The 24576-nt window shown below is 63.6% G+C and overlaps 2 protein-coding genes across 3 annotated transcripts; both read right to left on the minus strand.

Moving 5' to 3' along the window:
- Positions 1 to 65: 65 nt before the first annotated feature.
- ENDOU (endonuclease, poly(U) specific) lies at positions 66 to 4476 on the minus strand. Its single transcript, XM_041468241.1, has 7 exons — positions 4332 to 4476; positions 3938 to 4109; positions 3662 to 3861; positions 2442 to 2555; positions 1865 to 1971; positions 1442 to 1584; positions 66 to 773 (listed from the first exon to the last, which is right to left on the minus strand). The coding sequence occupies exons 1-7, from the start codon at positions 4474 to 4476 to the stop codon at positions 659 to 661; spliced, it is 996 nt and encodes a 331-aa protein (XP_041324175.1). The 3' UTR covers positions 66 to 658.
- Positions 4477 to 11866: 7390 nt separating this feature from the next.
- On the minus strand, positions 11867 to 24570 carry RAPGEF3 (Rap guanine nucleotide exchange factor 3). 2 transcript variants are annotated; one of them, XM_041468205.1, is made up of 27 exons: positions 24347 to 24570; positions 20040 to 20093; positions 19721 to 19827; positions 19517 to 19638; positions 19265 to 19439; positions 18979 to 19063; positions 18673 to 18733; positions 18480 to 18556; positions 17761 to 17907; positions 17575 to 17684; positions 17001 to 17089; positions 16408 to 16486; positions 16062 to 16212; positions 15883 to 15965; positions 15562 to 15601; positions 15368 to 15443; positions 15141 to 15287; positions 14953 to 15050; positions 14679 to 14804; positions 14112 to 14293; positions 13950 to 14040; positions 13741 to 13791; positions 13476 to 13563; positions 13332 to 13396; positions 13095 to 13149; positions 12897 to 12968; positions 11867 to 12369 (listed from the first exon to the last, which is right to left on the minus strand). In XM_041468205.1, the coding sequence occupies exons 1-27, from the start codon at positions 24428 to 24430 to the stop codon at positions 12251 to 12253; spliced, it is 2634 nt and encodes an 877-aa protein (XP_041324139.1). In that variant the 5' UTR covers positions 24431 to 24570; the 3' UTR covers positions 11867 to 12250. The 2 variants fall into 2 exon arrangements, with proteins under 2 accessions (XP_041324139.1, XP_041324138.1); XM_041468204.1 differs by having other exon boundaries at positions 17001 to 17092.
- Between the last annotated feature and the right edge of the window lie 6 nt (positions 24571 to 24576).

Raw genomic sequence — 24576 nt, forward strand, 5'->3', positions numbered from 1 at the left:
TCCGGAGAGGGGGGGCGTCACCTCCACGGCCCGGCCCGGAGAAGGGAGGGGGGGTCCGGGGGGTGCCGGCCTGGGGGTGCCGCTGCCCCCCGAGCTCTGCTTTGTGCCCCTGGGGGCAGTGCTGGAGCAGCTGGAGCCCCGAGCAGCCCCACCTCGGGGGGTTTGGGGGTCTCTGGGGAACCGCGGCCTCCGGGGAGAGCTCAGCTGGGCGGGGGCGGGGGGAGGCACCCGGGGCAGAGCCGAATTCCCGAGGAGGGGCTCCAGGGGACAGAACCCCCGGGACCGGAGGTGTCCGGAGGGGACAAGACCGGAGGGGAGTGCTCAGAGAGGGGGTGAGGGGACAAATGGAGGGAGAAATGGGGCGCGGGGGGATAAAGGGGGGGCTGCTGCACCCACAACCCAACGCTCCTCCAGCCAGGGCAGCTTTTATTCCGCTCAGGATCCTCCTTTCCGTGCCCAATCCTTCCCTTCCCGCCGCTCTCCTGCCGAGCCCCGGCCCGCCACACGCGGCTGGGTCTGGGGGTCTCCCCTCCTCCCCTCCCCGCAGGGTTCGGACCCCCCCCCCGGGCCGGGCCCGCAGCGCAGCCGCTCCCGTGGGGCCGGAGCGGCCCCGAGCAGCGCGGGGGCGGCCCCGGTGCTCGCCCCCAGCCGTGTCCCCTCAGGGTGACATCACGTAGGCGGTGGCGATGAACCTCCTGCCGCTGCCGTAGGTGGATTTGGTCCAGGGGTAGGTCTGCACGCTCAGGCGGTGCCCGCCCAGGCTCAGGTGGCACCTGTGGGGAACTGCCTGTCACCACCCTGCTCTGTGCCTGAGTCACACCGAGGGGGCTCCGGGGGGCTCTTGGTGTCCCCACACCCACGGTGCTCCAGCCCTGAGCCCCTCATGCCACAGTCCCATCTCCAGGATGCGCTTGGTGTCCCCAGCCAATGCTGCTCCATGGCCATCTCCATCCATATCCTCATTTCCATCACCACCCCCATCCCCATTCCCACCTCATCCCCATTTCTGTTTCCATCCCCATCCCCATCCCAATCCCCATTTCAACCCCCATCCCATTCCATCCCCACCCCATCCCCATTTCCGTTTCCATCCCCATCCCCATTCCATCCCCATCCCATCCCATCCCATCCCATCCCATCCCATCCCATCCCATCCCCATCCCAATCCCCATTCCATCCCCATTTCCATTTCCATCCCAATTCTCATTTCCATCCCAATCCCCATTCCATCCCCATTTCTATCCCCATCCCATAAATCCCATCCCAATCCCCATCCCAATTCCATCCCATCCCATCCCTCCCCAAATTCAGGGCCAGCCTCAGCCCTGATGGGGCTCAGGGAGGCCCCGCTGGCCCCAGGGCCGGATTTAGGACGGACAGAAGGACACGGGACGGACAGAGGGACGCGGGACGGACAGAGGGACGCGGGGTCAGCACTCACGCCCGGCCGGGCCGTGCGAGGAAGCAGAGGGAGTAGAGGCCGAACTCGAACTCGGGGCTGCAGCCGATGAACGCCGAGCCCACCTCCTTGTAGAAGCCGTCCCAGCTGAACTGCAGCCCCAGCACGTCGGGGTACGTGTCCCACTGCGGGGCAGCGGGGTCTGGGCTCAGCAGGGTGGGAATCCCTGCCCAGCCCAGCCAGGAACCCTCCCACCCTCCCCAGGGAGGCTCCAGAGCAGCTCCTGGCCGGGCTGGGGGGTCCCGGCAGAGCCCCCCGGCCCCAAATCTCTCCCTGATGGCTTGGGAGCCCCTCTCGCCCCTGGTGCTGTGGGTTCCAGCCCTTCCCACCCCACAGAGGGGATGGGGCAGGGGGAGCACCCCTGATCTGTGGGTTCATCCCCGTGGGCCCCCCGCGAGCTCTCACCGGCCCGTTGAAGTTGTGGCTGAAGTAGTTGACGACCCCCTGCTTCTCCAGGAGGTAGAAGCGGATCCAGTTGTGAAATCCAGACACTTTTCCCTTTTTCACCTCCCCTAAAACACAGAGGGGACGCTGGGATGAGCCCCCTGCCCAGGGAGGGCTGTACCTGAGAACAGGAGCTCAAAACTGTCCTGGGCAGGGCTGCACCTCAGAACACCTGCCCTGGGAGGGCTGCACCTGAGAACAGGGCTCAAAACCACCCAGGGAGGGCTGTACCTGAGAACACCACCCCAGGAGGGCTGTACCTGAGAACACCCAGGAGGGCTGTACCTGAGAACACCACCCCAGGAGGGCTGTACCTGAGAACATCACCCAGGGAGGGCTGTACCTGAGAACACCACCCAGGGAGGGCTGTACCTGAGAACACCACCCCAGGGAGGGCTGTACCTGAGAACACCCAGGGAGGGCTGTACCTGAGAACACCCAGGGAGGGCTGTACCTGAGAACTCCCAGGAGGGCTGTACCTGAGAACACCACCCCAGGAGGGCTGTACCTGAGAACACCACCCCAGGGAGGGCTGTACCTGAGAAGACGTGCTCGAAGCCGCTGGAATCGCGCTCTCCGTCCCCTCGGGAGTAGAGGCCGAACCACATCTGCTTCAGATCCTGCAGGAACTCCTGCTCGGAGCTGTAGCGGTCTGCAGGGAAAGGCAGGAGCAGGGAGAGGCAGAGCTGGGGCTCTGCTGGACTTGTGGGTGCTGAGAAATTTAGGTTTTCTGTGCTGACAGACTCTGACCCCCAGGAGAGCGCTGCATTTGACCCGAGGCCATGAAGAAGTGCTATCAATCAATCAATTCCAAAATTGATTGATAGCGCTGGGATTACGGGTGCGTGGTTTGATTAGAAGTTTGTGATGTCACAGGGTGGAAAACTTAGAGTTTGGGGTTTTGGAATGTAGTAATAAATACGGAGCAAGGTGGAGGTTTTAGGTTGTTCTTCCTCCTTCTTCTTCATGGGTTTGGGTGGTGTTTTGTAATTGGACAGAAAAATCCGCATTGAGGACTTTGGGGGATGAGTTATTCGGTTGAAAGTGAAAATAATTTAGGTGCTATTTCCTAATTAGATAGTTTAGCCTTAAAACACCTTGTAACAAGAGATTGTTGGCCATTTTGTGCCTGGTTAATGAAGGACTGCAGAACTCAGGGTTGTGAGGCTGTAGCATTGATAAGAAACAATAAACACCTGAGTCTGAATGTGAAATATCATCTTGAGTGCCTTCAATTCCGACCTCAGCAGAGGTAGAAAAAGGAAGCTGAGAACCAGCAGGGTTCCCCATCCCTTCCCCACGCTGTCCCTCGGGAATTCTCCCTCTGGATTCCCCCCTGTGGCCGTCCCAGGTGTTCCCTGGCTGGGGCTTTGTGGAAGAGGTTTTACAGAGACTCCTGTGAACCGGAGAGAAGTTTGATAAGAGGATCCATGTTTACCCCTGAAAGAATTTCCTACCAAGGTCGTTGACATAGAAACCAAGAAAGAAAAGGATAAATAAGAGAAATCTGCAGTTATCCCAATGAGCAATTTGTTTGTCTCTCGTGACCAATGAGAGAAGTGTAAACTTAGGAGTTTTGTAAGAACACATAAAAAGCATGCATGCTAAAATAAAAATGGGGTTTTTATTTTAAAAAAACCCATTAAAAATAACTAAAAATTAAAATAAAATTTGATTTTTAAAAGCCTCCTGAAAATGGAGTGAGCCGCTTTGGATTGTCTCCCTTCGGGATTCCCCCATTCCCCGCTCCACACTCACTTTTTCCCTGCAGGAACACAAAGAGTTTCTTCATCAGCTCCGTTTTCATCACCTCCTCGAGGAAACGCTCCTGCTCCCGCAGCTCCTCGGTCGTCACCTCCTCCTCCCTGCCCGTGGCCCTCTGGTAATTATCCAGCAGCTTAATGAAGCTGGCGTAGGTGGGCTTGGAGAAGAGCTCCTCGTTCACGTATTTGTAGAGCCTGCGGGAGAATTGCTGGAATTGCAGCTCCCTTCCCCCCAGCTCGGGGCCGCTGTCCCTCCCCTGGTGCCACTCACGGCTGCGGGGACCGGTCCTGCTTGTCCCCGGTCTCGTCGGGGCCCGCCAGGTGCTGCGGGTTGATGGCGACGTCGCTGGGCCGGGCTTTGTTGTGGTCCAGCCCGTAGAGCTGCTCTGAGAGCTGCAGCAGCTCCCGGTCCGTGATGGAATCGCTGCTGCTGGAGAATCCGTCTGTGGGGACAGCGGGGGCTGGGGACGGCTCTGGGATCCGTGGGAAAGGGGAGGGATCCAGGGAAAAGTCAAGGGGATCCAGGGGAAAATGAGGGGGATCCAGTGGATCCATGGAAAAGTGAAGGGGATCCAGAGGATCCATGGAAAAGCGGCCCAGCCGGCAAAGGCAGCCCTGGAGGAGCGGGCGTTGCTCTCCCTGGCGGAGCCGCCGCAATCTCCGACATCTGAGGCACCGCGGGCTCGCCCAGCCCGGGTGAAAGGTGGCCCCGGGGCAAATCCTGATGCGGCTCATCCTGTCCGGGGACACCCAGGTGATGACAGCGACATCCAGGCCATGAGGGCGGCATCCAGGCGATGACAGCGACATCCAGGCCATGAGGGTGGCATCAAGCTCCCGACACCGCCGCCTTCCCGCGTTGTTTGTCCCCTTTGTCACCTCACCCCGACTGTTTGTGCTCGGTGATGTCACCCCGGCCCCGCAGGTGCTGGGGGACCCCTCGGCTCCCTTGCCCCCCAAATCCCAGCTCCTGGGGGTGTCCTTGGCTTGGTTTTCCCTCTTGGTTTCCCATTCTCTGTAAATCCTTTAAACAGGAGGATTTTGGCATGGGGGGGGTCTCGAGGTTCTCCTGAAACCCCTGAGAAGAGCTGGGAGAACTTCCAGGGCAGGGACATCCCATGGATGGAGTGCTCGGTGCTGCCCAGACCCTCCCAGTCCGACCAGTCCAGCCCCAGCCCCGTTCCCAGAACAGCACTGGGATGAACCCCCCTGGCTCGCTCATCCCCTTCCTTTTCCAGCCGCGATCCCGGCGGGATTGGGCAGGGCAGGAGCTGCCCACGCTCCCCCCGTCACCACCGAGCCCGTCCCGGTGCCGGTCCCGCGCTCCCGGGGGTGTCACAGCGGCCCGAGCGTGTCACAGCAGCCCGAGCGTGTCCCAGCAGGGCCCCGACCCTGACTCAGCCCTCGGAGGGGCGGGCTCAGCATCATCCCAAATCCTCAAATCCCCAGTCCCAAATCCCCAGCGCCACGGGGCACCTGAGCGGGCTCAGGGCAGGGGAACGGCTCCTCCTCCTCACTCAGACACGACCCTAAATTCTTACATCGACCCTAAACCAACCCTAAACCCACCCTAAATCGCGGCAGGGCCCTCAGCTGTCCCTGGTGGGGGTAGGGGGGGCTGCTGGAGCTCTTGGGAGCATTTTGGGGCTGTGGGAAGAGCTGGAAACGCCACAGGGGTGGTGGCCCAGGACAGAAGGACACGGCCCAGGCACACTCAGCCACCCCGGGGGTTTTTGGCTGGACCAGCCAGGGGAGACTTTTTGGCTGATCCTGCCCCAAGATTTTCTCTGGCTGCACAGAGCACAGAAATATTTCTCTTTCTCGGGGACCAGACCCCTCCCAGCGCTCCCAAACGGAGTTGTGGCCCAGGAAAGGGGGACATTCCCTGCCCAGCTCCATCCTCCGGGCACTGGGGAGGTGCCGGAGCTCTCCCAGTGCTCCCAGTTTGGTTTCGGGCACGGGGATGAGTCAGCTCAGCCAGAGCCGCGTCCTCGAGCCCCTGGCCTGACTCAGGACCTCGTTCCTCCAGGAAAACACAGCTCCAAACCCAGCCCAGGCTCCAGAAGGGACCATCTGAAGTACAAACGAGCCTGGAACAGAGCTGTGGACAGCGTGAGCTTCCCAAACCCTCAGTTCCTGGCTGCAAACCCGCACGTGAGCCCTGTCTGTGGGATAATCAGGGAAAATCTCCCACTGCCCACACCAGGAGAAGTGGAGAGGTTTCAGGTCCACCAGACAGGTCCAGCAGGCGGCCAGGACTGACCACGAGGCAGCCGAGCTTCCCAGCCACCTTCACCACGGCTTTTCCTTCTGGAACAGCTCAGGACTCACACGGGAAATTTGGGGACTCACTCAGGAGTTTGGGAGCTCATGACTCAGAAAATTTGGGAGCTCAGGACTCACTCAGGAGTTTGGGGACTCACTCAGGAGTTTGGGAACTCAGGAGTTTGGGAGCTCAGGGCTCACACAGGAAATTTGTGAGCTCAGGACTCAGGAGTTTGGGGACTCACTCAGGAGTTTGGGAACTCAGGACTCACACAGGAAATTTGTGAGCTCAGGACTCAGGAGTTTGGGGACTCACTCAGGAGTTTGGGAACTCAGGAGTTTGGGAGCTCAGGGCTCACACAGGAAATTTGTGAGCTCAGGACTCAGGAGTTTGGGGACTCACTCAGGAGTTTGGGAACTCAGGAGTTTGGGAGCTCAGGGCTCACACAGGAAATTTGTGAGCTCAGGACTCAGGAGTTTGGGGACTCACTCAGGAGTTTGGGAACTCAGGAGTTTGGGAGCTCAGGGCTCACACAGGAAATTTGTGAGCTCAGGACTCAGGAGTTTGGGGACTCACTCAGGAGTTTGGGAACTCAGGAGTTTGGGAGCTCAGGGCTCACACAGGAAATTTGTGAGCTCAGGACTCAGGAGTTTGGGGACTCACTCAGGAGTTTGGGAACTCAGGAGTTTGGGAGCTCAGGGCTCACACAGGAAATTTGTGAGCTCAGGACTCAGGAGTTTGGGGACTCACTCAGGAGTTTGGGAACTCAGGAGTTTGGGAGCTCAGGGCTCACACAGGAAATTTGTGAGCTCAGGACTCAGGAGTTTGGGGACTCACTCAGGAGTTTGGGAACTCAGGAGTTTGGGAGCTCAGGGCTCACACAGGAAATTTGTGAGCTCAGGACTCAGGAGTTTGGGGACTCACTCAGGAGTTTGGGAACTCAGGAGTTTGGGAGCTCAGGGCTCACACAGGAAATTTGTGAGCTCAGGACTCAGGAGTTTGGGGACTCACTCAGGAGTTTGGGAACTCAGGAGTTTGGGAGCTCAGGGCTCACACAGGAAATTTGTGAGCTCAGGACTCAGGAGTTTGGGGACTCACTCAGGAGTTTGGGAACTCAGGAGTTTGGGAGCTCAGGGCTCACACAGGAAATTTGTGAGCTCAGGACTCAGGAGTTTGGGGACTCACTCAGGAGTTTGGGAACTCAGGAGTTTGGGAGCTCAGGGCTCACACAGGAAATTTGTGAGCTCAGGACTCAGGAGTTTGGGGACTCACTCAGGAGTTTGGGAACTCAGGAGTTTGGGAGCTCAGGGCTCACACAGGAAATTTGTGAGCTCAGGACTCAGGAGTTTGGGGACTCACTCAGGAGTTTGGGAACTCAGGAGTTTGGGAGCTCAGGGCTCACACAGGAAATTTGTGAGCTCAGGACTCAGGAGTTTGGGGACTCACTCAGGAGTTTGGGAACTCAGGAGTTTGGGAGCTCAGGGCTCACACAGGAAATTTGTGAGCTCAGGACTCAGGAGTTTGGGGACTCACTCAGGAGTTTGGGAACTCAGGAGTTTGGGAGCTCAGGGCTCACACAGGAAATTTGTGAGCTCAGGACTCAGGAGTTTGGGGACTCACTCAGGAGTTTGGGAACTCAGGAGTTTGGGAGCTCAGGGCTCACACAGGAAATTTGTGAGCTCAGGACTCAGGAGTTTGGGGACTCACTCAGGAGTTTGGGAACTCAGGAGTTTGGGAGCTCAGGGCTCACACAGGAAATTTGTGAGCTCAGGACTCAGGAGTTTGGGGACTCACTCAGGAGTTTGGGAACTCAGGAGTTTGGGAGCTCAGGGCTCACACAGGAAATTTGTGAGCTCAGGACTCAGGAGTTTGGGGACTCACTCAGGAGTTTGGGAACTCAGGAGTTTGGGAGCTCAGGGCTCACACAGGAAATTTGTGAGCTCAGGACTCAGGAGTTTGGGGACTCACTCAGGAGTTTGGGAACTCAGGAGTTTGGGAGCTCAGGGCTCACACAGGAAATTTGTGAGCTCAGGACTCAGGAGTTTGGGGACTCACTCAGGAGTTTGGGAACTCAGGAGTTTGGGAGCTCAGGGCTCACACAGGAAATTTGTGAGCTCAGGACTCAGGAGTTTGGGGACTCACTCAGGAGTTTGGGAACTCAGGAGTTTGGGAGCTCAGGGCTCACACAGGAAATTTGTGAGCTCAGGACTCAGGAGTTTGGGGACTCACTCAGGAGTTTGGGAACTCAGGAGTTTGGGAGCTCAGGGCTCACACAGGAAATTTGTGAGCTCAGGACTCAGGAGTTTGGGGACTCACTCAGGAGTTTGGGAACTCAGGAGTTTGGGAGCTCAGGGCTCACACAGGAAATTTGTGAGCTCAGGACTCAGGAGTTTGGGGACTCACTCAGGAGTTTGGGAACTCAGGAGTTTGGGAGCTCAGGGCTCACACAGGAAATTTGTGAGCTCAGGACTCAGGAGTTTGGGGACTCACTCAGGAGTTTGGGAACTCAGGAGTTTGGGAGCTCAGGGCTCACACAGGAAATTTGTGAGCTCAGGACTCAGGAGTTTGGGGACTCACTCAGGAGTTTGGGAACTCAGGAGTTTGGGAGCTCAGGGCTCACACAGGAAATTTGTGAGCTCAGGACTCAGGAGTTTGGGGACTCACTCAGGAGTTTGGGAACTCAGGAGTTTGGGAGCTCAGGGCTCACACAGGAAATTTGTGAGCTCAGGACTCAGGAGTTTGGGGACTCACTCAGGAGTTTGGGAACTCAGGAGTTTGGGAGCTCAGGGCTCACACAGGAAATTTGTGAGCTCAGGACTCAGGAGTTTGGGGACTCACTCAGGAGTTTGGGAACTCAGGAGTTTGGGAGCTCAGGGCTCACACAGGAAATTTGTGAGCTCAGGACTCAGGAGTTTGGGGACTCACTCAGGAGTTTGGGAACTCAGGAGTTTGGGAGCTCAGGGCTCACACAGGAAATTTGTGAGCTCAGGACTCAGGAGTTTGGGGACTCACTCAGGAGTTTGGGAACTCAGGAGTTTGGGAGCTCAGGGCTCACACAGGAAATTTGTGAGCTCAGGACTCAGGAGTTTGGGGACTCACTCAGGAGTTTGGGAACTCAGGAGTTTGGGAGCTCAGGGCTCACACAGGAAATTTGTGAGCTCAGGACTCAGGAGTTTGGGGACTCACTCAGGAGTTTGGGAACTCAGGAGTTTGGGAGCTCAGGGCTCACACAGGAAATTTGTGAGCTCAGGACTCAGGAGTTTGGGGACTCACTCAGGAGTTTGGGAACTCAGGAGTTTGGGAGCTCAGGGCTCACACAGGAAATTTGTGAGCTCAGGACTCAGGAGTTTGGGGACTCACTCAGGAGTTTGGGAACTCAGGAGTTTGGGAGCTCAGGGCTCACACAGGAAATTTGTGAGCTCAGGACTCAGGAGTTTGGGGACTCACTCAGGAGTTTCAGGACTGACCACGAGGCAGCCAAGCTTCCCAGCCACCTTCACCACGGCTTTTCCTTCTGGAACAGCTCAGGACTCACACGGGAAATTTGGGGACTCACTCAGGAGTTTGGGAGCTCATGACTCAGAAAATTTGGGAGCTCAGGACTCACTCAGGAGTTTGGGGACTCACTCAGGAGTTTGGGAGCTCAGGGCTCACACAGGAAATTTGTGAGCTCAGGACTCAGGAGTTTGGGGACTCACTCAGGAGTTTGGGAACTCAGGACTCACACAGGAAATTTGTGAGCTCAGGACTCACTCAGGAGTTTGGGAGCTCATGACTCAGAAAATTTGGGAGCTCAGGACTCAGAAAATTTGGGAGCTCAGGACTCACTCGGGAGTTTGGGAAACTCCTGCTCCCAGCTGGTTTGGAGCTTCTCCTGTGAGCTGGCCTTGCAAAACTCCTCGTCTCTCATCCCAAGGGGACTCATCCTCTCCTGGGACATCAGATACGAGCTCCTGGCAGCGTCGGGGGTGACGAAATCCCGTCCTCAGTGCCAGGGCATCACAGTTCACAGCTTTGTGCAAGAACTCGGCACTGCCAGCACCTCCTTACCCCCGTGGGATCCCGGCTGCCAAATCCTGGTGGCCCCAAGCCCATCCTTAAAGCCAGAGCCCCCTGAGCCCCTCCCGGGTACCTCGGGGTCGGGCACAGCCCACCCTGCGCTGCGTTTGCCACCTGAGCAGCCCCAGCGGCCACAGGGGGAAGGTGGATCCGGGATTGGGATTGGAAAACTCCCAAAGCTGTTTTTTTCCATGGATAAATGGAAAGGAGGAGCCAGAAGAAGGTTCCTTGAGCTTTGCAGGACCAAAGCAGGCTCAGACACACCAGGACCCAGCTGGTGGGCCAGGCAACCCACCCCCACCCCGGGCTGGATTTCCAGCACGGAAAATCCCCCTTCCCCCGCGGAGCCCGGCTGGCTCCATCCCAGTTATCCCAGTAAGGCTGAGCTGCTGGTGGAGGGCAGCGCCCCCAGCCCGCCCCCCGGGACCCCGCTGGTTACTCACGGCCGGACACGCAGCCCAGGGCGATCCCTGCCCCCAGCAGGAGGATCCAGGGCTCCATCGTCCCTCGGGAGTCCCGGGATCGGCTCGGGAATGCCGGAGCTCCCCGGAGCTGCGGCTATTTGTGGGGGGGAGGGAGGGAGGGGCGTGATGGCAGCGAGGGCTCCACGGGCGGGCTGCACCCGAACTTCCCCAAAACTCATTAAGCGCGCGGCTAATTACAGGCTGCCCGCAGTGGGAGGAGGGCTGGTAAATCCAGAATCCCGGGCTTGCTCCACAGCTCCCGGGCCTGACCCCCGGGGGCGGCCGAGGCTGCGGGGGAGGGTCCCGGGAGGGGGCTTTGCCCACCCCCCCAGAACTGGGCACCGGGGGCACAGCCGGGTCCCTGACTGGGCCTGGCGCTCCGGGGGACTGGTGTGAACTGGTGTGAACTGGGAGCAGCGTTAATTGCGGGTAATGAGCTCTCCTAACGCAGCTCCGGAGGTTGTGACCCCCCCCACCCCCGGCACGGATCGGCCTCGTTGGAGCCTCGGGATCCTCCAGAAAAGCCCAAAACTCCAGCACGGCCCCGAGGTGAGGTTTGGGGTCATCCCAGCCTGGTCCCACTCCCGGGGTGAGCCCAGAGCTGCCCCAGGGACCCTCCATGCCCTGGGGGGCTCAAGCCATGCCTGGGGGAGGGGGGGGGGTCACAGCCCCTTCCTCTCCCAGCTGACCCCGGATGGAAAATGTTCCCGGTCCTGAGGCTGAGCAGGGGCATTTTCAGGGGAGTAACGGAGCCCCAGCAGCGCTGGGAGGGTCCCCCAGGGGCACCACCAGCCTCTGCCTCCTCTTCCTCACTCCCTGCCGTGTTTTCCCAGCAAACCTCAGCCCAAAACCCGCAGGATTTGCTCCAGACTCTTCTCCACCCCCTCGCCAGCCCTGGGGTGGCCAGTGCCAGCTGGTCCTGGTGGTCCAGGTACCCCTGGCTTGGCCTGGGGCAGTTCCAGGCAGGGTCAGCACTTGGGGGCTCCTGGGGGCAGCCCCGGGCTCACCTGGCACCCGACCCCGCTGCCTTGGGAGCAGCCACAGCCCTGGGACAGGGTGTCCCCCCCCAAGGAGAGGCTCACACCCCGTGCCCCCCACCTGGGCAGGTGAGACCCGACCCCCAACAGCTCCCGAGGAGGGGGGTGATGCCCAGGACCCCTCCCGGAGCAGGGAGCGGTCCCTGCCGTGCCCCGGGTGGTGCCAGCTGGCACGGGAGCGGCGTTTGGTGCAATAAGGGCCGGGTTTGGCTTCTCCCTCAGCCCTCAGTCATTTCCTGAGCTGTCCCCTCCTGGTGCCAGCGCTGTGTCACCTCCCCTGGGGCAGCTCCGGGGCCGTCCCCCAGGTGACATCGGGGGTGCAGGTGCAGGGGGTGACCCCGGGCTCGGAGAAGAACGGGGAGCGCAGCCGTGAGTACAAAAATACCTCTATTGCTCTGCCCTCACCTGCCCGCAGCTCAGCGGGGCCCGGCTGCCCCACGGGGCCGGGTCTGAGTCCATGGCCAAGCTCTGGGGCAGCTCCAGCACAGCCTGGGGCCACCGGGAGCAGAGCCAGGGGCTGCCCTGCCGCCGGCAGCCGGGCCCCCATCCCTGCTCTGGTCCTCCTTCCTTGCCCTGAGCCCCCATCCTTGCTCTGGGCCCCCATCCCCATTCCAGGCCCCATTCTTGGTCTGGACCCCCATCCTCGTTCCAGGCCCACCTCCCCACTCTGGGCCTCCATTCCTGTTCTGGGTCCCCATCCTTGCTCTGGTCCCCCATCCCTGCTCCAGGCCCCCGTCCCCGCTCCAGCCCCGCTCCCCTCAGGGCTCCAGCTCCCGGGAGAGCCTCAGCAGCTCCTTCTGGCTGTCGATGGCCCTCAGGTGCTGCAGGTAGGCCCAGGTGGACACGGGGTTCCGCACGCTCAGGGACTGCTCCGAGCCTGCGGGGAGGGAGGGATGAGGTCGAGGCTGGGGTCCCCTCCATCCCCTGGCACAGCCTGTCCCTCCCTGCAGGATCACCCCATGGACCCCCTCTGTGACCTCCAAACCTCCCACAACCGCTCTGGACTGGCTCATGGATCCCCCCACAGATCCCCCCATGGATCCCCCATGGATCTCCCCATGGATCACTCCATCTCCATCCCCCCTTGGATCCCCCATGCATCCCCCCATGGATGCCCCATGCATCCCCCCATGGATCCCCCATGGATCCCCCCACGAATCCCCCCATGGATCTCCCCATGGATCCCCCCATAGATCCCTCCATCTCCATCCCCCCTTGGATCCCCCGTGGATCCCCTGTGGATCCCCCCATGGATCCCCCCACGAATCCCCCCATGGATCCCCCATGGATCCCCCATGGATCCCTCCACCTCCATCCCCCTTCCCTCAGCTCAGGGACCCCCGCAGAGGGTTGGGGGTCCCGCGGGGCCGGGTCAGGGGTCGGGCTGAGAGGCTCCAGCCGTACACGTGGAGATCCTGACGGCCTTGGCGTCCTCGGGCCGGTGCGGGGAGCGGCTCCGCAGCGGGGACAGCGGCGCTGGGGGGACACAGAGAACGTGGGGGGCTCAGCCGCGTTCCCAGGGGCTCAGTTGTGTCCCCAGGGCCCCAGCCCTGTCCCCAGGGGCTGCTCCAGGCCCCCTCCCCAGCTCCCTGGAGCGCTCACCATGCGCGTGGCCCTGGCAGCGCTGCAGGACTCGCACGGTCTTGGCCATCATGTGCTGTGGGTGAGGCACAGAGGTCACCTGCTGCCACCTGGCCCCACTTGGATCCCCAAAATCTCTGTCCCCGCATTGGCTGTGACCACGCCGGGACACCCCTGGCTGTGCAGTGGCAGAGCTCTGCGTGCCAGGGGAGAGGGGCACAGCAGGGCCCTTGGAGGGGTCACCACCGCCACTCTCACCATCTTCTCGAAGTTGATGAGGTTCTCGGCCAGAGTGCGATTGCCCTCGTGGATGAAGGTCATGTCTGGGGGGGTTTAGGGGTCAGAGCGGGGCTCCTGGGGGTGCTGGACACGCCCAGAGGGTCCCCAAAACCAGACACCCACCTTTGAGCAGCAGGGGCACGAAGGGGATGATGGGGGGGCTCAGCTTGGCCACGGCCAGGCGATAGACACGGTGGTTCCACGAGGGGTCCTGGGGACAGGCAGGGACACAGGGGATGGGGGGGACAGGCGGGACAGCCACACCCCCTCCCCATTGCTCCAGGGGCAAATCCCACTGGGAAAGGGACATGGGGCAGGAAAGGGGACATGGGGCAGGAAGGGGGACACGGGGCAGGGAAGGGGACAGGGGGCAGGGGGCTGCACTCACCAGCATCCTCTCCAGGGCCGAGTGCAGCTTCCGGATCTTGTGGGGCAACCTCTGCACAGGGACAGGATCATGGGGTCCCTGTCCCTCCCCAGAGACCCCCCCGTCCCACCCAGAGACCCCTGGCTGCCCCTCCCTAGGGTTAACCCTAACCCTAGGGGCTGTCCCACCCCCCAGGCCCCACCGTCCCCCCGCTGTCCCCCTGCTGTCACCTCCCAGGTCTTGGCCAGGCGAGTCACGGCCGTGTTGCTCACACCAAACATCACCGCGAAGAAGGAATTCAGGTTCTTCTGCTCCTTGAGGCTGCAGGCGGGGACGGGGACAAGTCAGCGACGGGGACGGGGACGGGGACAGCAACAGGGACAGGGACTCACTGTGCCGCCAGTTTGATGAACTTGCGGAGGAGCTGCGCCCGCCGCCCGAGCTCGGGGCACAGGCACAGCTCGGTGGCCACCCAGAACTGCAGCTCGTTGAAGCGCCGCATCACCCGCGCCAGGTTGGCCGTGGCGACCTCGCGGAACTTGTGCGGCCCCACGATGTAGTGGATCATCTCCACCTGGGAGAGCGGCAGGTGAGGGGTGTCCTGACCCCCCTTCCCGGCAGGTGAGGGGTGTCCTGACCCTTCTTCCCGGCAGGTGAGGGGTGTCCTGAACACCCTCCCTGGCAGATGAGGGGTGTCCTGAACACTGTCCCTGGCAGGTGAGGGGTGTTCTGACCCCCCTTCCTGGCAGGTGAGGGGTGTCCTGACCCCCCCTTCCCAGCAGGTGAGGGGTGTCCTGAACACTGTCCCTGGCAGGTGCAGGGTGTCCTGAAGCCCCTTCCTGGCAGGTGAGGGGTGTCCTGACCCCCCTCCCCGGCAGGTGAGGGGTGTCCTGACCCCCCTCCCCGGCAGGTGAGGGGTGTCCTGACCCCTTCCTGGCTGCTCCCAGCACAGGCCGCACCTGGTGGATGCTCTTGAAGAGGTTCCAGTCGTAGTCGGTGAGGTGGCTGGCCAGGTCCTTGGAGCTGATCAGATCCAGGGTGTCCGAGGAGCCGGCGTGGGGGCCCAGCTGCTCAGGGTGGGGGGTCTGCACACAGGACAGGACCCCTGACCCCTCCTGCCCTCAGCAAACCCCAGGAGGAGTGGGTGCCCCAAACCGAGGCACCGCAGCCCCCAACCCCTCTTGGGGGGGTCTGCCCGGTGCTGCCCAGCCCGGACCCCCACCCTGCACTCACCAGGTTGCCCAGCTCGTCCATGCTGACCACAAAGAGCCTCTCGTTGAGGCCCAGCGCCGTGAACACCCCCACGGCGTCCTGCGGCAGCACCGCTCGGTCTGCGCGGAGGGAAGGGCGGGCTGGCATGGAGGAGGGGACAGATCCCAGCTGGGCACGGGGACAAGGCCACCCCGGGGTCGTCCCCTCACCTCCAGCCGAGTTCACCTTGACCAGGACGTGCTCCCGGTCCTGGCGCAGCCGCGGCGCCAGGGCCCGCAGGACGTCCCGCACGGCGGCGTTCACGGGCAGCACCGACACCAGGCACGAGTGGTCGGCCCTGAAGATCTCGTAGGGCACTGGGGAGGGGACAAAAGTGTCTCAAAGGGACAAAAGTGTCCCCACGCCGCGGGAGACAGTCCCTGCTGGGGGGCAATACCTTTGTCCTGCGCTCTCAGGGTGCAGGTGCTGTCCAGGATCGCCTCCTCGGGGCTCCACATTCCCGAGCTCCGGGCCTGGCAAAGGTGGGACAGACGGGAGGACACGGCTGCAGCCACCGCCCCTCCTGTGGTGTGTCCCCAAAGGGCAGAGGGGACCCAGATCCTGCCCTGTCACCCCTCAGGGGGTCCCTACCTTGGGCTGGGGGGACACGCTGCCGTCACCGTTCTCCAGCCTGCAGGAGGGGAAGGGGGATGATGGAGCCACCATTCCTGCTGGGAACAGAACTGGGACCAGCCACCCCCGGGATTTTGGCCACCCCCTGGGGCTCCGGCCACCTCCGAGCCCCCTGCCCCACCTGGCTGCGTGTGCCACCCTCCCTGTGGCAGGGAACCCCCACACCGGGGACAAGGTGGCACCAAACCCGCCCCAAGAGCTCCTCCTGGGGAAGCGCAGCCCCTGGGCACCCGCGGTGGCACTGGGGGACACTGAGGGGACACTGGGGGGGGGTCTCACGTTCGGGGTCGCCGCCGCTCCTGGCCCTGCTCCTGGCCCAGCCCGCCCAGCTGGGGGTCCCGGCTCGCCAGATCCGCCAGGTTCTGCGGGGACAGGGGGCGCGGGGGTGAGCGCGGGGCAGTCCCCACCGGCCCTCGCGGTGTCACCGTGTCACCCTGGCCGTGTCACTCTGGCCGTACCTGCAGCAGCGCCGTGGTGCTGCGATCGCCCTGCAGCAGCCGCCCGTAGAGCAGCACCCACTGGCTGACGAGCCGCAGGATTTTCCGCCGCTTCCGCAGGGAGTAGGTGGCCTTGTCCTGCTCCGAGCCCTCCAGCGGCTCCGCGCGGAAACTGGGACCAGTCAAGGGCACCAGTAAAACGAGGAGAGGGGTAGGGACCCCTAGGAATGTCACAACAGGAGACGGGGATGCGCCCAAGAGGACTGAAAGGGATTTGGGGCTCCCCCCGAGGGGACAGGGACCGGGCTGAGCGTGTCCCCAGCGTGTGGCGGAGCCCAGTCCCCCCAGTTCCCGCACAGAAGGATACTGGTGCAGCAGGGCCCGGCAGAGCTGCGAGGTCGGCATGAACACGGTGTAGGTGAGCAGGAAATCCCCCAGCAGCGTGTCTGCGAGGGACAGGGCACCGTCACTCCTGTCCCCAGCACCGTGGGGACACGGGGACCCGGCCAAGGATCCCCCGTGCCCTGCCTGGGCTGGGCTGTCCCCACCATGGGGACAGATTTTGTTCCTAAACCCCGCGGGAGGGGCTGGATCGTTGGGGTGGGATCGCAAATCCCGGGGATCGGCTCCAAGCAGTGACAGTGTCCCCAGCTGGGATTTGTGACCCGCTGGGGACATCTCCTGGCTCCCGGCTCGCCCAGGTTTCTCCTCTCCGAAGGCAGAGGGAGACCGAGAGGCGCGGCGGAGCCGCTCCCCACCCCGGAGCCGCCGCCCTCTCCCGACCTCGGGTTTTGGGGTTTTTAGCGATCCCAGGGAGGCACGAGCGGGATTTGGGCTTGGACACCGGGAATGAGGAGCCCCGCTCGGTGCCGCTCCCCCTGCCTGTCCCCAGCCCCGTCTACGGGTGGCTCTGGGATGGTCCCCGGCACAGGGGGACACAGAGGGGACACCCCCACCTACCCACGGGGTCATAGAGGGTGGCATCGAGCCTCATGAACTCCAGCAGGTGCTCCAGGATCTTCTCGGGCGTCCCGGCCATCACCAGGTACCTGCTGGGGACAGGAGGAGCAGAGGTGACACTGTGGCCGTGGCAGGGCCACCACAGGCTGGTGCCAGCGGTGCCACCACAGGTTTGTGCCACCACGGGCCGGTGTCCCTGCTCCTCGTCCCCTTGTTCCTCCCAAAAACAGCCCCGAGGGAGGCTGGAAAGGGCAGAGGGGGTGGCTCAGGGGACAGGGCTGTCACCTGCCATGAGGGGGACAGGGACAGGGCTGTCACCTGCTGCTCAGGGGACAGGGACAGGGGTGTCACCTGCCATGAGTGGGACAGGGACAGGGGTGTCACCTGCCACAAGGGGGCGCCTGCTGCGAGGGGAACAGGCACAGGGGTGTCACCTACTGTGAGGAGGACAGGGCTGTCACCCGCCAAATGGGGACAGGGACAGGGCTGGCACCCGCCAGAGGGGGACACAGGGGTGTCACCTGCCAGAGGGGGACACAGGGCTGTCACCTGTCACAAGGGACAGGAGTGTCACCTGCTGCTCTGCGCCGAGGCCGCCTGGCCGCTGCCCCCCTGCAGGTCCTTCTGCAGCACCAGCACCACCTTGCCGTGCTCCTTCAGCCGCACCGTGTTGGCCTCCACGTCCTGGAGGACAATCCTGCTGTCAACCCGGCTGGGATTCCCCAGAATCCCCCCCAAAATCCCCCCCACCCGAGCCCACCTTGAGGATGCGGTTGAAGTCCTGCTTGTCCACGCGCAGGAAGTGACAATTGTCCTCGCGCAGGAGGATGGTGGCCGCCCGCGGGGCGTCGTTCACCAGCGCCAGCTGCCCGAAGTCGTCCCCCTCGTGCAGGGTGGCCACCAAGCCCTGGGGACAGCACGGAGGGTGAGGGATGGTGACATTGGGGTGTCCCTGGGGTGTGCCCCTCGTGCAGGGTGGCCACCAAGCCCTGGGGACAGCACGGAGGGTGAGGGATGGTGACATTGGGGTGTCCCTGGGGTGTGCCCCTCGTGCAGGGTGGCCACCAAGCCCTGGGGACAGCACGGAGGGTGAGGGATGGTGACATTGGGGTGTCCCTGGGGTGTGCCCCTCGTGCAGGGTGGCCACCAAGCCCTGGGGACAGCACAGAAGGTGAGGGACAGTGACATTGGGGTGTCCCCAAGGTGTCCCCCTCGTGCAGGATGGCCACCAAGCCCTGGGGACAGCACAGAAGGTGAGGGACAGTGACATTGGGGTGTCCCCAAGGTGTCCCCCTCGTGCAGGATGGCCACCAAGCCCTGGGGACAGCACAGGGGGTGAGGGATGGTGACATTGGGGTGTCCCCGGGGTGTCCCCCTCTTTCAGGGTGGCCACCAAGCCCTGGGTAAATGAGGAATGGTGACACTGGGAGGTCCCTAGGGTGTCCCCAAAGTGTCCCTCCAGCGCGGGGACAAACCCACCTTGCCGTGGGTGACCACGTTGACCGAGCCCTTCCAGATGATGTACCAGGAGGTGCCTTTGTCACCTTGGCTGAACACTGGGACAGCACCCGGGAAAAGGGGGGGAAAAAAATCCACAATTTTGGGAACGGCTCCGGTGTCCCCAGGCTGGGGACACCCCGGTGCCACTCACGGGTGACTCAGGGTGACTCACAGACGGTGCCCGCACGCTGGTGCCCCTCGAACATCAGCACGGCCGCCAGCTCCCGCTTCACCTGCGCCAGGGGACAGCGCTGTCACCCCCGGCCGGGCCAGCAGGGGACACGGATCGGGGAACGGCGGGGAAGGGCCGAGGGAGGCACAGAAACGGTCAGAGAGGATGCTTGGACAGAAAGAAAGGGGTGCAGAAGGATTTGGGGAGCAGGGGAGGATGCCTGGACAGGAATTGATGGGTTCAGGAGAATTTGGGGCCCAGGGGACACCCCGACCCCGCAGGGTTTGGGGACACGGCCGCGCTCACCGAGTTGGAGAGATGAGCCACGGCTTTGATGTGAAGCAGCTCCTCAAAGATCAGCTCCAGCTCGTCCTGCGTGCGCTGGGCAGGCCTGGGGGGGCCGGGGGGTCAGCGGCTCCCTGTGCCCCCCACCCAGGGCACAGCCCCCTCCCCAGCCCCCTCCCCTCCTCGGGTGACATTGTTGGATCCCCCCACCCTCAGCAGCCCCGTGGCAGCTCCAGACCCCCCGAGCAGGGTCCCAAAGAGTCCAGAAGGTGCAAAGGAGCCCCCCCAGGCCCCCCGGGGCACTCACGGCTTGCGCAGGGCCATGGAGAGCAGCGCGTCGGGGCCCAGCTGGGCCAGGAACCCCAAAGCCTCCAGCAGCTCCTCGGGGTCCCGCGGCCCCGCGCCGGGCTCGGGGCTCAGCTCCAGCTCGGCAAAGCGGTAAAACTGCGTGTCCTTGTCCTGGAAGTGCCACTCCTGCCTCACTGCGGGGGGACAGCAGCCATCAGCTCGGCTCTGCACCCCCTCCAGATCCCCCCCCGGAGCCCCCCCGATCCCTCACCGTGTGTCAGGACCCCTCCGTCCACCAGCACCTGCCCGATGCCCACGGCCTGGCTGCGCGTCTGGATGGCCACGCCGGCGCTCAGCAGCCAATCCACCAAGTCCTTCCCCGAGCAGCACTGCCTGAGGGGGGGACACGGGGTGAGATCCCCCCCGGGACAGCACCCCCGGAGCCCCCCGAGGGTCCCCCCAGCCCCCGTCGCACCGGTGGTGCCGCAGGTGGTGTTTGTGGTCGCGGATGAGGCCGGGCCGGGAGGTGCTGAGGTGGGCGAAGAGGAGCTTGCCGGCCCTCCAGATCTTCTCCGAGGATGCCTGAGGGTGGCAGGGGGACAAGGGAGCTCGTGGGTGGGGGGCTGGGCTGTCACCCGTCCCCTCAGTGCCCCGGGATTGCCACCGCCCACCCCAGGAATGGCTGAGGCCAAGGAGCACCCCGATGGCTCTGGAGTGTGGGGGTGCTCCAGCCCCTCAGCCCCCACCCCAGCCTCCCCAAATTCACCTCCCGGGGGCTTCCCCAGCCCCCCCACCTGGGTGATGCTGTGGCCATAGTCCAGGCTGGATTCTGAGTCCAGGAGCGGGGTCTGGAAAAGCAAAGGGGAAGGCGTTGGGGGCTGTGGGGGCTCTGCTGTGCCCCCATCACCCCAAACAGCTGCGGGGGGGGGGGGGGGGGGGGTCTTGGCACCCCCAGAGCAGCTTCAGCTCTTCACCAGGCGCGGGGGCAGCACCCAAATCCTGAATTCAGAGCCCAGATCCTGAACCCAGAACTCAAATCCTGAATCCAGGACTCAAATCCTGAATCCAGAACCCAAATGCTGAATTCAGAACCCAGATCCTGAACCCAGCACCCAGATCCTGAATCCAGAACTCAAATCGTGATACCAGAACTCAAATACTGATACCAGAACTCAAATACTGAACCCTGAACTCAAATCCTGATACCAGAACTCAAATACTGAATCCAGAACCCAAATCCTGAATCCAGAAGTCAACTACTGAATCCAGAACCCAAATGCTTAATCCAGCACCCAGATCCTGAACCCAGCACCCAAATCCTGAGCCCAGCACCCAGGTCCTGAACCCAGCACCCAGGTCCTGAACCCAGCACCCAAATCCTGAACCCAGCACCAATTTCCTGAATCCAGCACCCATTTCCTGCCCGCAGATCCTGACTCAGGTCCCCCTCTCCAGCTCATTTTTCTCCCATCTCTCCCCCTCGGGGATGCTCCAGGTGAAAACAACCGCACGGAGGGACGAGCCCCTGTCCCCGCGGCCACGCCCGGATCGCGGGGCAGAGGTGGCCGAGCCGCGGTGGCGGCGCTGCCCGAGGGGACCGGGGCACCCGCGGGGACCGGGACACCCGCGGGGACCGGGGCACTCGTGGGGACCGGGACACCCGCGGGGACCGAGGCACTCGTGGGGACCGAGGCACTCGTGGGGACCGGGACACTCGTGGGGACCGAGGCACTCGTGGGGACCGGGGCACTCGTGGGGACCGGGACACCCGCGGGGACCGGGGCACTCGTGGGGACCGAGGCACCCGCGGGGACCGAGGCACCCGCGGGGACCGGGGCACTCGTGGGGACCGGGACACCCGCGGGGACCGGGGCACTCGTGGGGACCGGGGCACCCGCGGGGACCGGGACACCCGCGGGGACCGGGGCACTCGTGGGGACCGAGGCACCCGCGGGGACCGAGGCACCCGCGGGGACCGAGGCAGCCGCGCTCCCTCCTGGCCACGGCCCTGGATAAACAAGCCCGGCCCGCACCCGTCAGACCAGTTCCCGGCCCCGGGAGCGCTCACCCGGCACGGGGCATGGCCGCCCCCCCGAGGGACACCCACCCACCCGCACGGGGGGCACCCCCAGGGGGATTCTGGGGTCCCCTCCGGGTATTCCCGGCTGTGGGGGCCCCGCAGATGCGGGGAGGGCACCCAAAGCAGCGTCTGCAGGGATCCTCCCGGGCTCTGCGGGCTCCGGGTGGGGGAGGTTGGGGCAATCCCACGGCAGGGGGACGGTCCGGATGGATTTCCAATTAAGGAGTTAATTAGTACAGGAGTTAATTAGTGCAGGATCCTCGAGGCCGAGCCTTCACCTGCTCCCAGCACTTTGCAACGGCTCAGGAGGAATTCGAGGAGCCACTGGCAGCTCTGGGAACGCTGCAGGTCCTGGGGGACGTGTGTCACCTAGCCACGGTGTCACCCAGGCTGGGACAGCGCTCCCGAGCTGGCCACAGTGTCCCCAAGGCAGGGACACGGTGACTCAGGCGCTCTGCAAACTCTGCCGAGCCCCGTGACGGCTGCGAGGAGAAGGAACCGCACCGAGCAAATGTTTGTGAACGGGAGCCGGGAGGCGGCCGGGGCACGGGGCTGCTCCGGGGACACGGAGGTGCCGCCCCGTGGGAGCCACAGGTCCCTGTCACCCGTGGGAGCAGGAGGTCTGTGTCACCCTGTGGGTGCAGGATGTCCCTGTCACCCGTGGGAGCAGGAGGTCTGTGTCACCCCATGGGTGCAGGATGTCCCTGCCACCCGTGGGAGCAGGAGATCTGTGTCACCCCATGGGTGCAGGATGTCCCTGCCACCCGTGGAAGCAGGAGGTCTGTGTCACCCCGTGGGTGCAGGATGTCCCTGTCACCTCCTGGGTGCAGCAGGTTCGTGCCACCCCGTGGGTCCAGGTGCCACCTTGGGTGTCCCGCTGCCCAGGTCCCCAAAGGGCCTCTGCTGTCCCCCGGCAGCGAGCTCTGTCCTTGGGGCACAGAGCCAGGCTCCAAGGACACCGAAAGAGACACAAAAACCCCGCTCAAGGATCAGATTCCTCCTTCCCGGGGTTCCTCTGCTGCCAGGACGGCTCTGGAATCACCCAAACCCCGCCGCTGTCCCCAAACCCCCTCCCTGGAGCATCCACCCCGGGTCAGGACCTGCAGGACGCCCCCCACCCCCCTCTCGTGTCACAGCGTGGCTCCAAGCAGCTTCCTAAGGAGTTGCCTTTTCCATCTTCCTGCCCACGGGACACGCCGGGATCCTGCCTTTCTCCAGGATTCCGGCAGCGCCGGGCGCCCGGCCAAGGCCGCCAGCGGCCGTTCCGCGCTCGCGGCCGCTTTTGTTTGGGATCCCGAGGAAAACAAGCGCGGCTATTTCGGGCCTCACGGCTCCGGAGAAAGTCCTCGCCCATCCGCAGCTCCGCAGCCTCCGCCGGCCGGGGCTCGGCATCCCCCGGGATGGGGCTCAGTGTCCCCCCAGGACGGGGCTGGGCGTCCTTCGGGATGGGGCTGGGAGTCCCCCGGGATGGGGCTCGGCATCTCCCGGGATGGGGTCAGGGACCTGCTCTGGCTCTGCTGTCCTCGCCAGGGACGCGGCGGGGGCTGGCACAGTGGCACTTGTCACTGGCACAGTGGCACTTGTCCCCTGGGAAGGACGGAGGACGGAGCCACCGCTGTCCTTTGGGGCCGGGAGGGATTTGCTGGCGCTGGGATCAGATCCCAAGGGGGATGAGACAGAGCCAGGACGCCGGGAGGAGTTTCCAGCGATGGAGACAAGGGACCTGCGTGGCTCCTGAGGCGCTTCCCTGCCTCTCACCTGCCCCAGGAATGGCTGTGCTGGGACAAAATCCCCCTTTCCCTGGTGGCATCAGCTCCTTTCCCCTCGATCCCCAGGTGTCCCCTGCAGAGGGGACACTCCTGCTGCGCCACCGCTGCCAGGCTGGTGGGATTGATCCCAGTTCATCCCAGGAATGCTCCAGGCCTGCTCCTCCCCCAGCTTCCCAGGCTTAGTGCCCCTCAAAAGCCCTCCCCAAAGACCGTTCCTAAAAGTTCTGGAGAGAAAAATAAATCGGGAAGAAAGGGGAAAAACGAGGAAAACTTATCTGGGAGAGAGTCCCTGTGCTCTGTGGAAATGCCCCAGGGGGAGTTGTCCCCTAAAATAATTCCACTTTTTTCTTCAAAAGTGTCCCAGGCCAAGCAGTGAGGGAAGGGGAAGGACTCAAAGCTCCGGAAGCTCTGCCAGGGCTCCAGGGTCACCTCCCTGCCTAGAGGGGACAAGGAGGGGCCGGGAGCAGGGCCTGGGAGACCCCCGGGACCCCCCCAGCTCCCGGGGCCAGCGCGGAGCCGGGCGGGGAGGTGGCGATGCCAGGGGACAAATCCCTGCTGAGGGAACGGGGTGGGGGGAGCCGGGGAACACTGCGTGCCCCCGGAATGTCCCCCCGGGAATGTCCTCCAGGGAATGTCCCCCCGGGAATGTCCTCCCGGGAATGTCCTTCCTGCTGGGATGCGCCGCCGGGCACCTGGCACCGGGATCGCTTCACGCCTGGCCGCCCGTTCCACTGCGCTCCGCCCGGAGCAGCCTGCGCAGCTCACCTGCAGCCTCACCTGGCTCCTGTGCCCTAACCTGGCCCCCTGTGCCCTCACCTGGCCCCCCCTGTGCCCTCACCTGGCCCCCTGTGCCCTCACCTGGCCCCCCCTGTGCCCTCACCTGGCCCCCTGTGCCCTCACCTGGCTCCCTGCACGCCTGGCTTCACTCCCCGTGCCCTCACCTGGCTCCTTCCACCCTCACCTGGCTCCCTGCACTCCTGGACTCCCGCCCCTCCTCTCATCCCCGGGGCTGGGGAGACCCCGGCCCCACTCCCCCAGCGGATTTGGGGACACACTCCCCCCACTCACCCAGCGGATTTGGGGACACTCTCCCCCGTTCCCCACTCACCCACGGATTTGGGGACACTCCTCTGTTCCCCACTCCCCCAGCGGATTTGGGGACACGCTCCCCCACTGACCCAGCGGATTTGGGGACACGCTCCCCCCACTGACCCAGCGGATTTGGGGACACGCTCCCCCGTTCCCCACTCACCCAGCGGATTCCCTGGATGAGGGGCAGGCTCCCCCCGGCCCCCTCCAGCCGCACCTCGTAGCTGGAGCTCCGGAACAAGTGCATCTTCCTGAGCAGCCCCGAGAGCCGGGCTCCGTCCGCTCCGGGACCCCCGGGGGGCTGCGGGGGGGCGGCGGCGGCGCCGCTTCCCGGCTCCAGCCCCGCTCGCCCCGGCCCCGCGCCCCTCAGCGCCCCCCCGGCCGCTGCCCCCG

This window comes from Pyrgilauda ruficollis, unplaced genomic scaffold (genome assembly GCF_017590135.1).
Source record: "Pyrgilauda ruficollis isolate IOZ18807 unplaced genomic scaffold, ASM1759013v1 scaffold215, whole genome shotgun sequence".
NCBI classification, from domain to species: domain Eukaryota; kingdom Metazoa; phylum Chordata; class Aves; order Passeriformes; family Passeridae; genus Pyrgilauda; species Pyrgilauda ruficollis.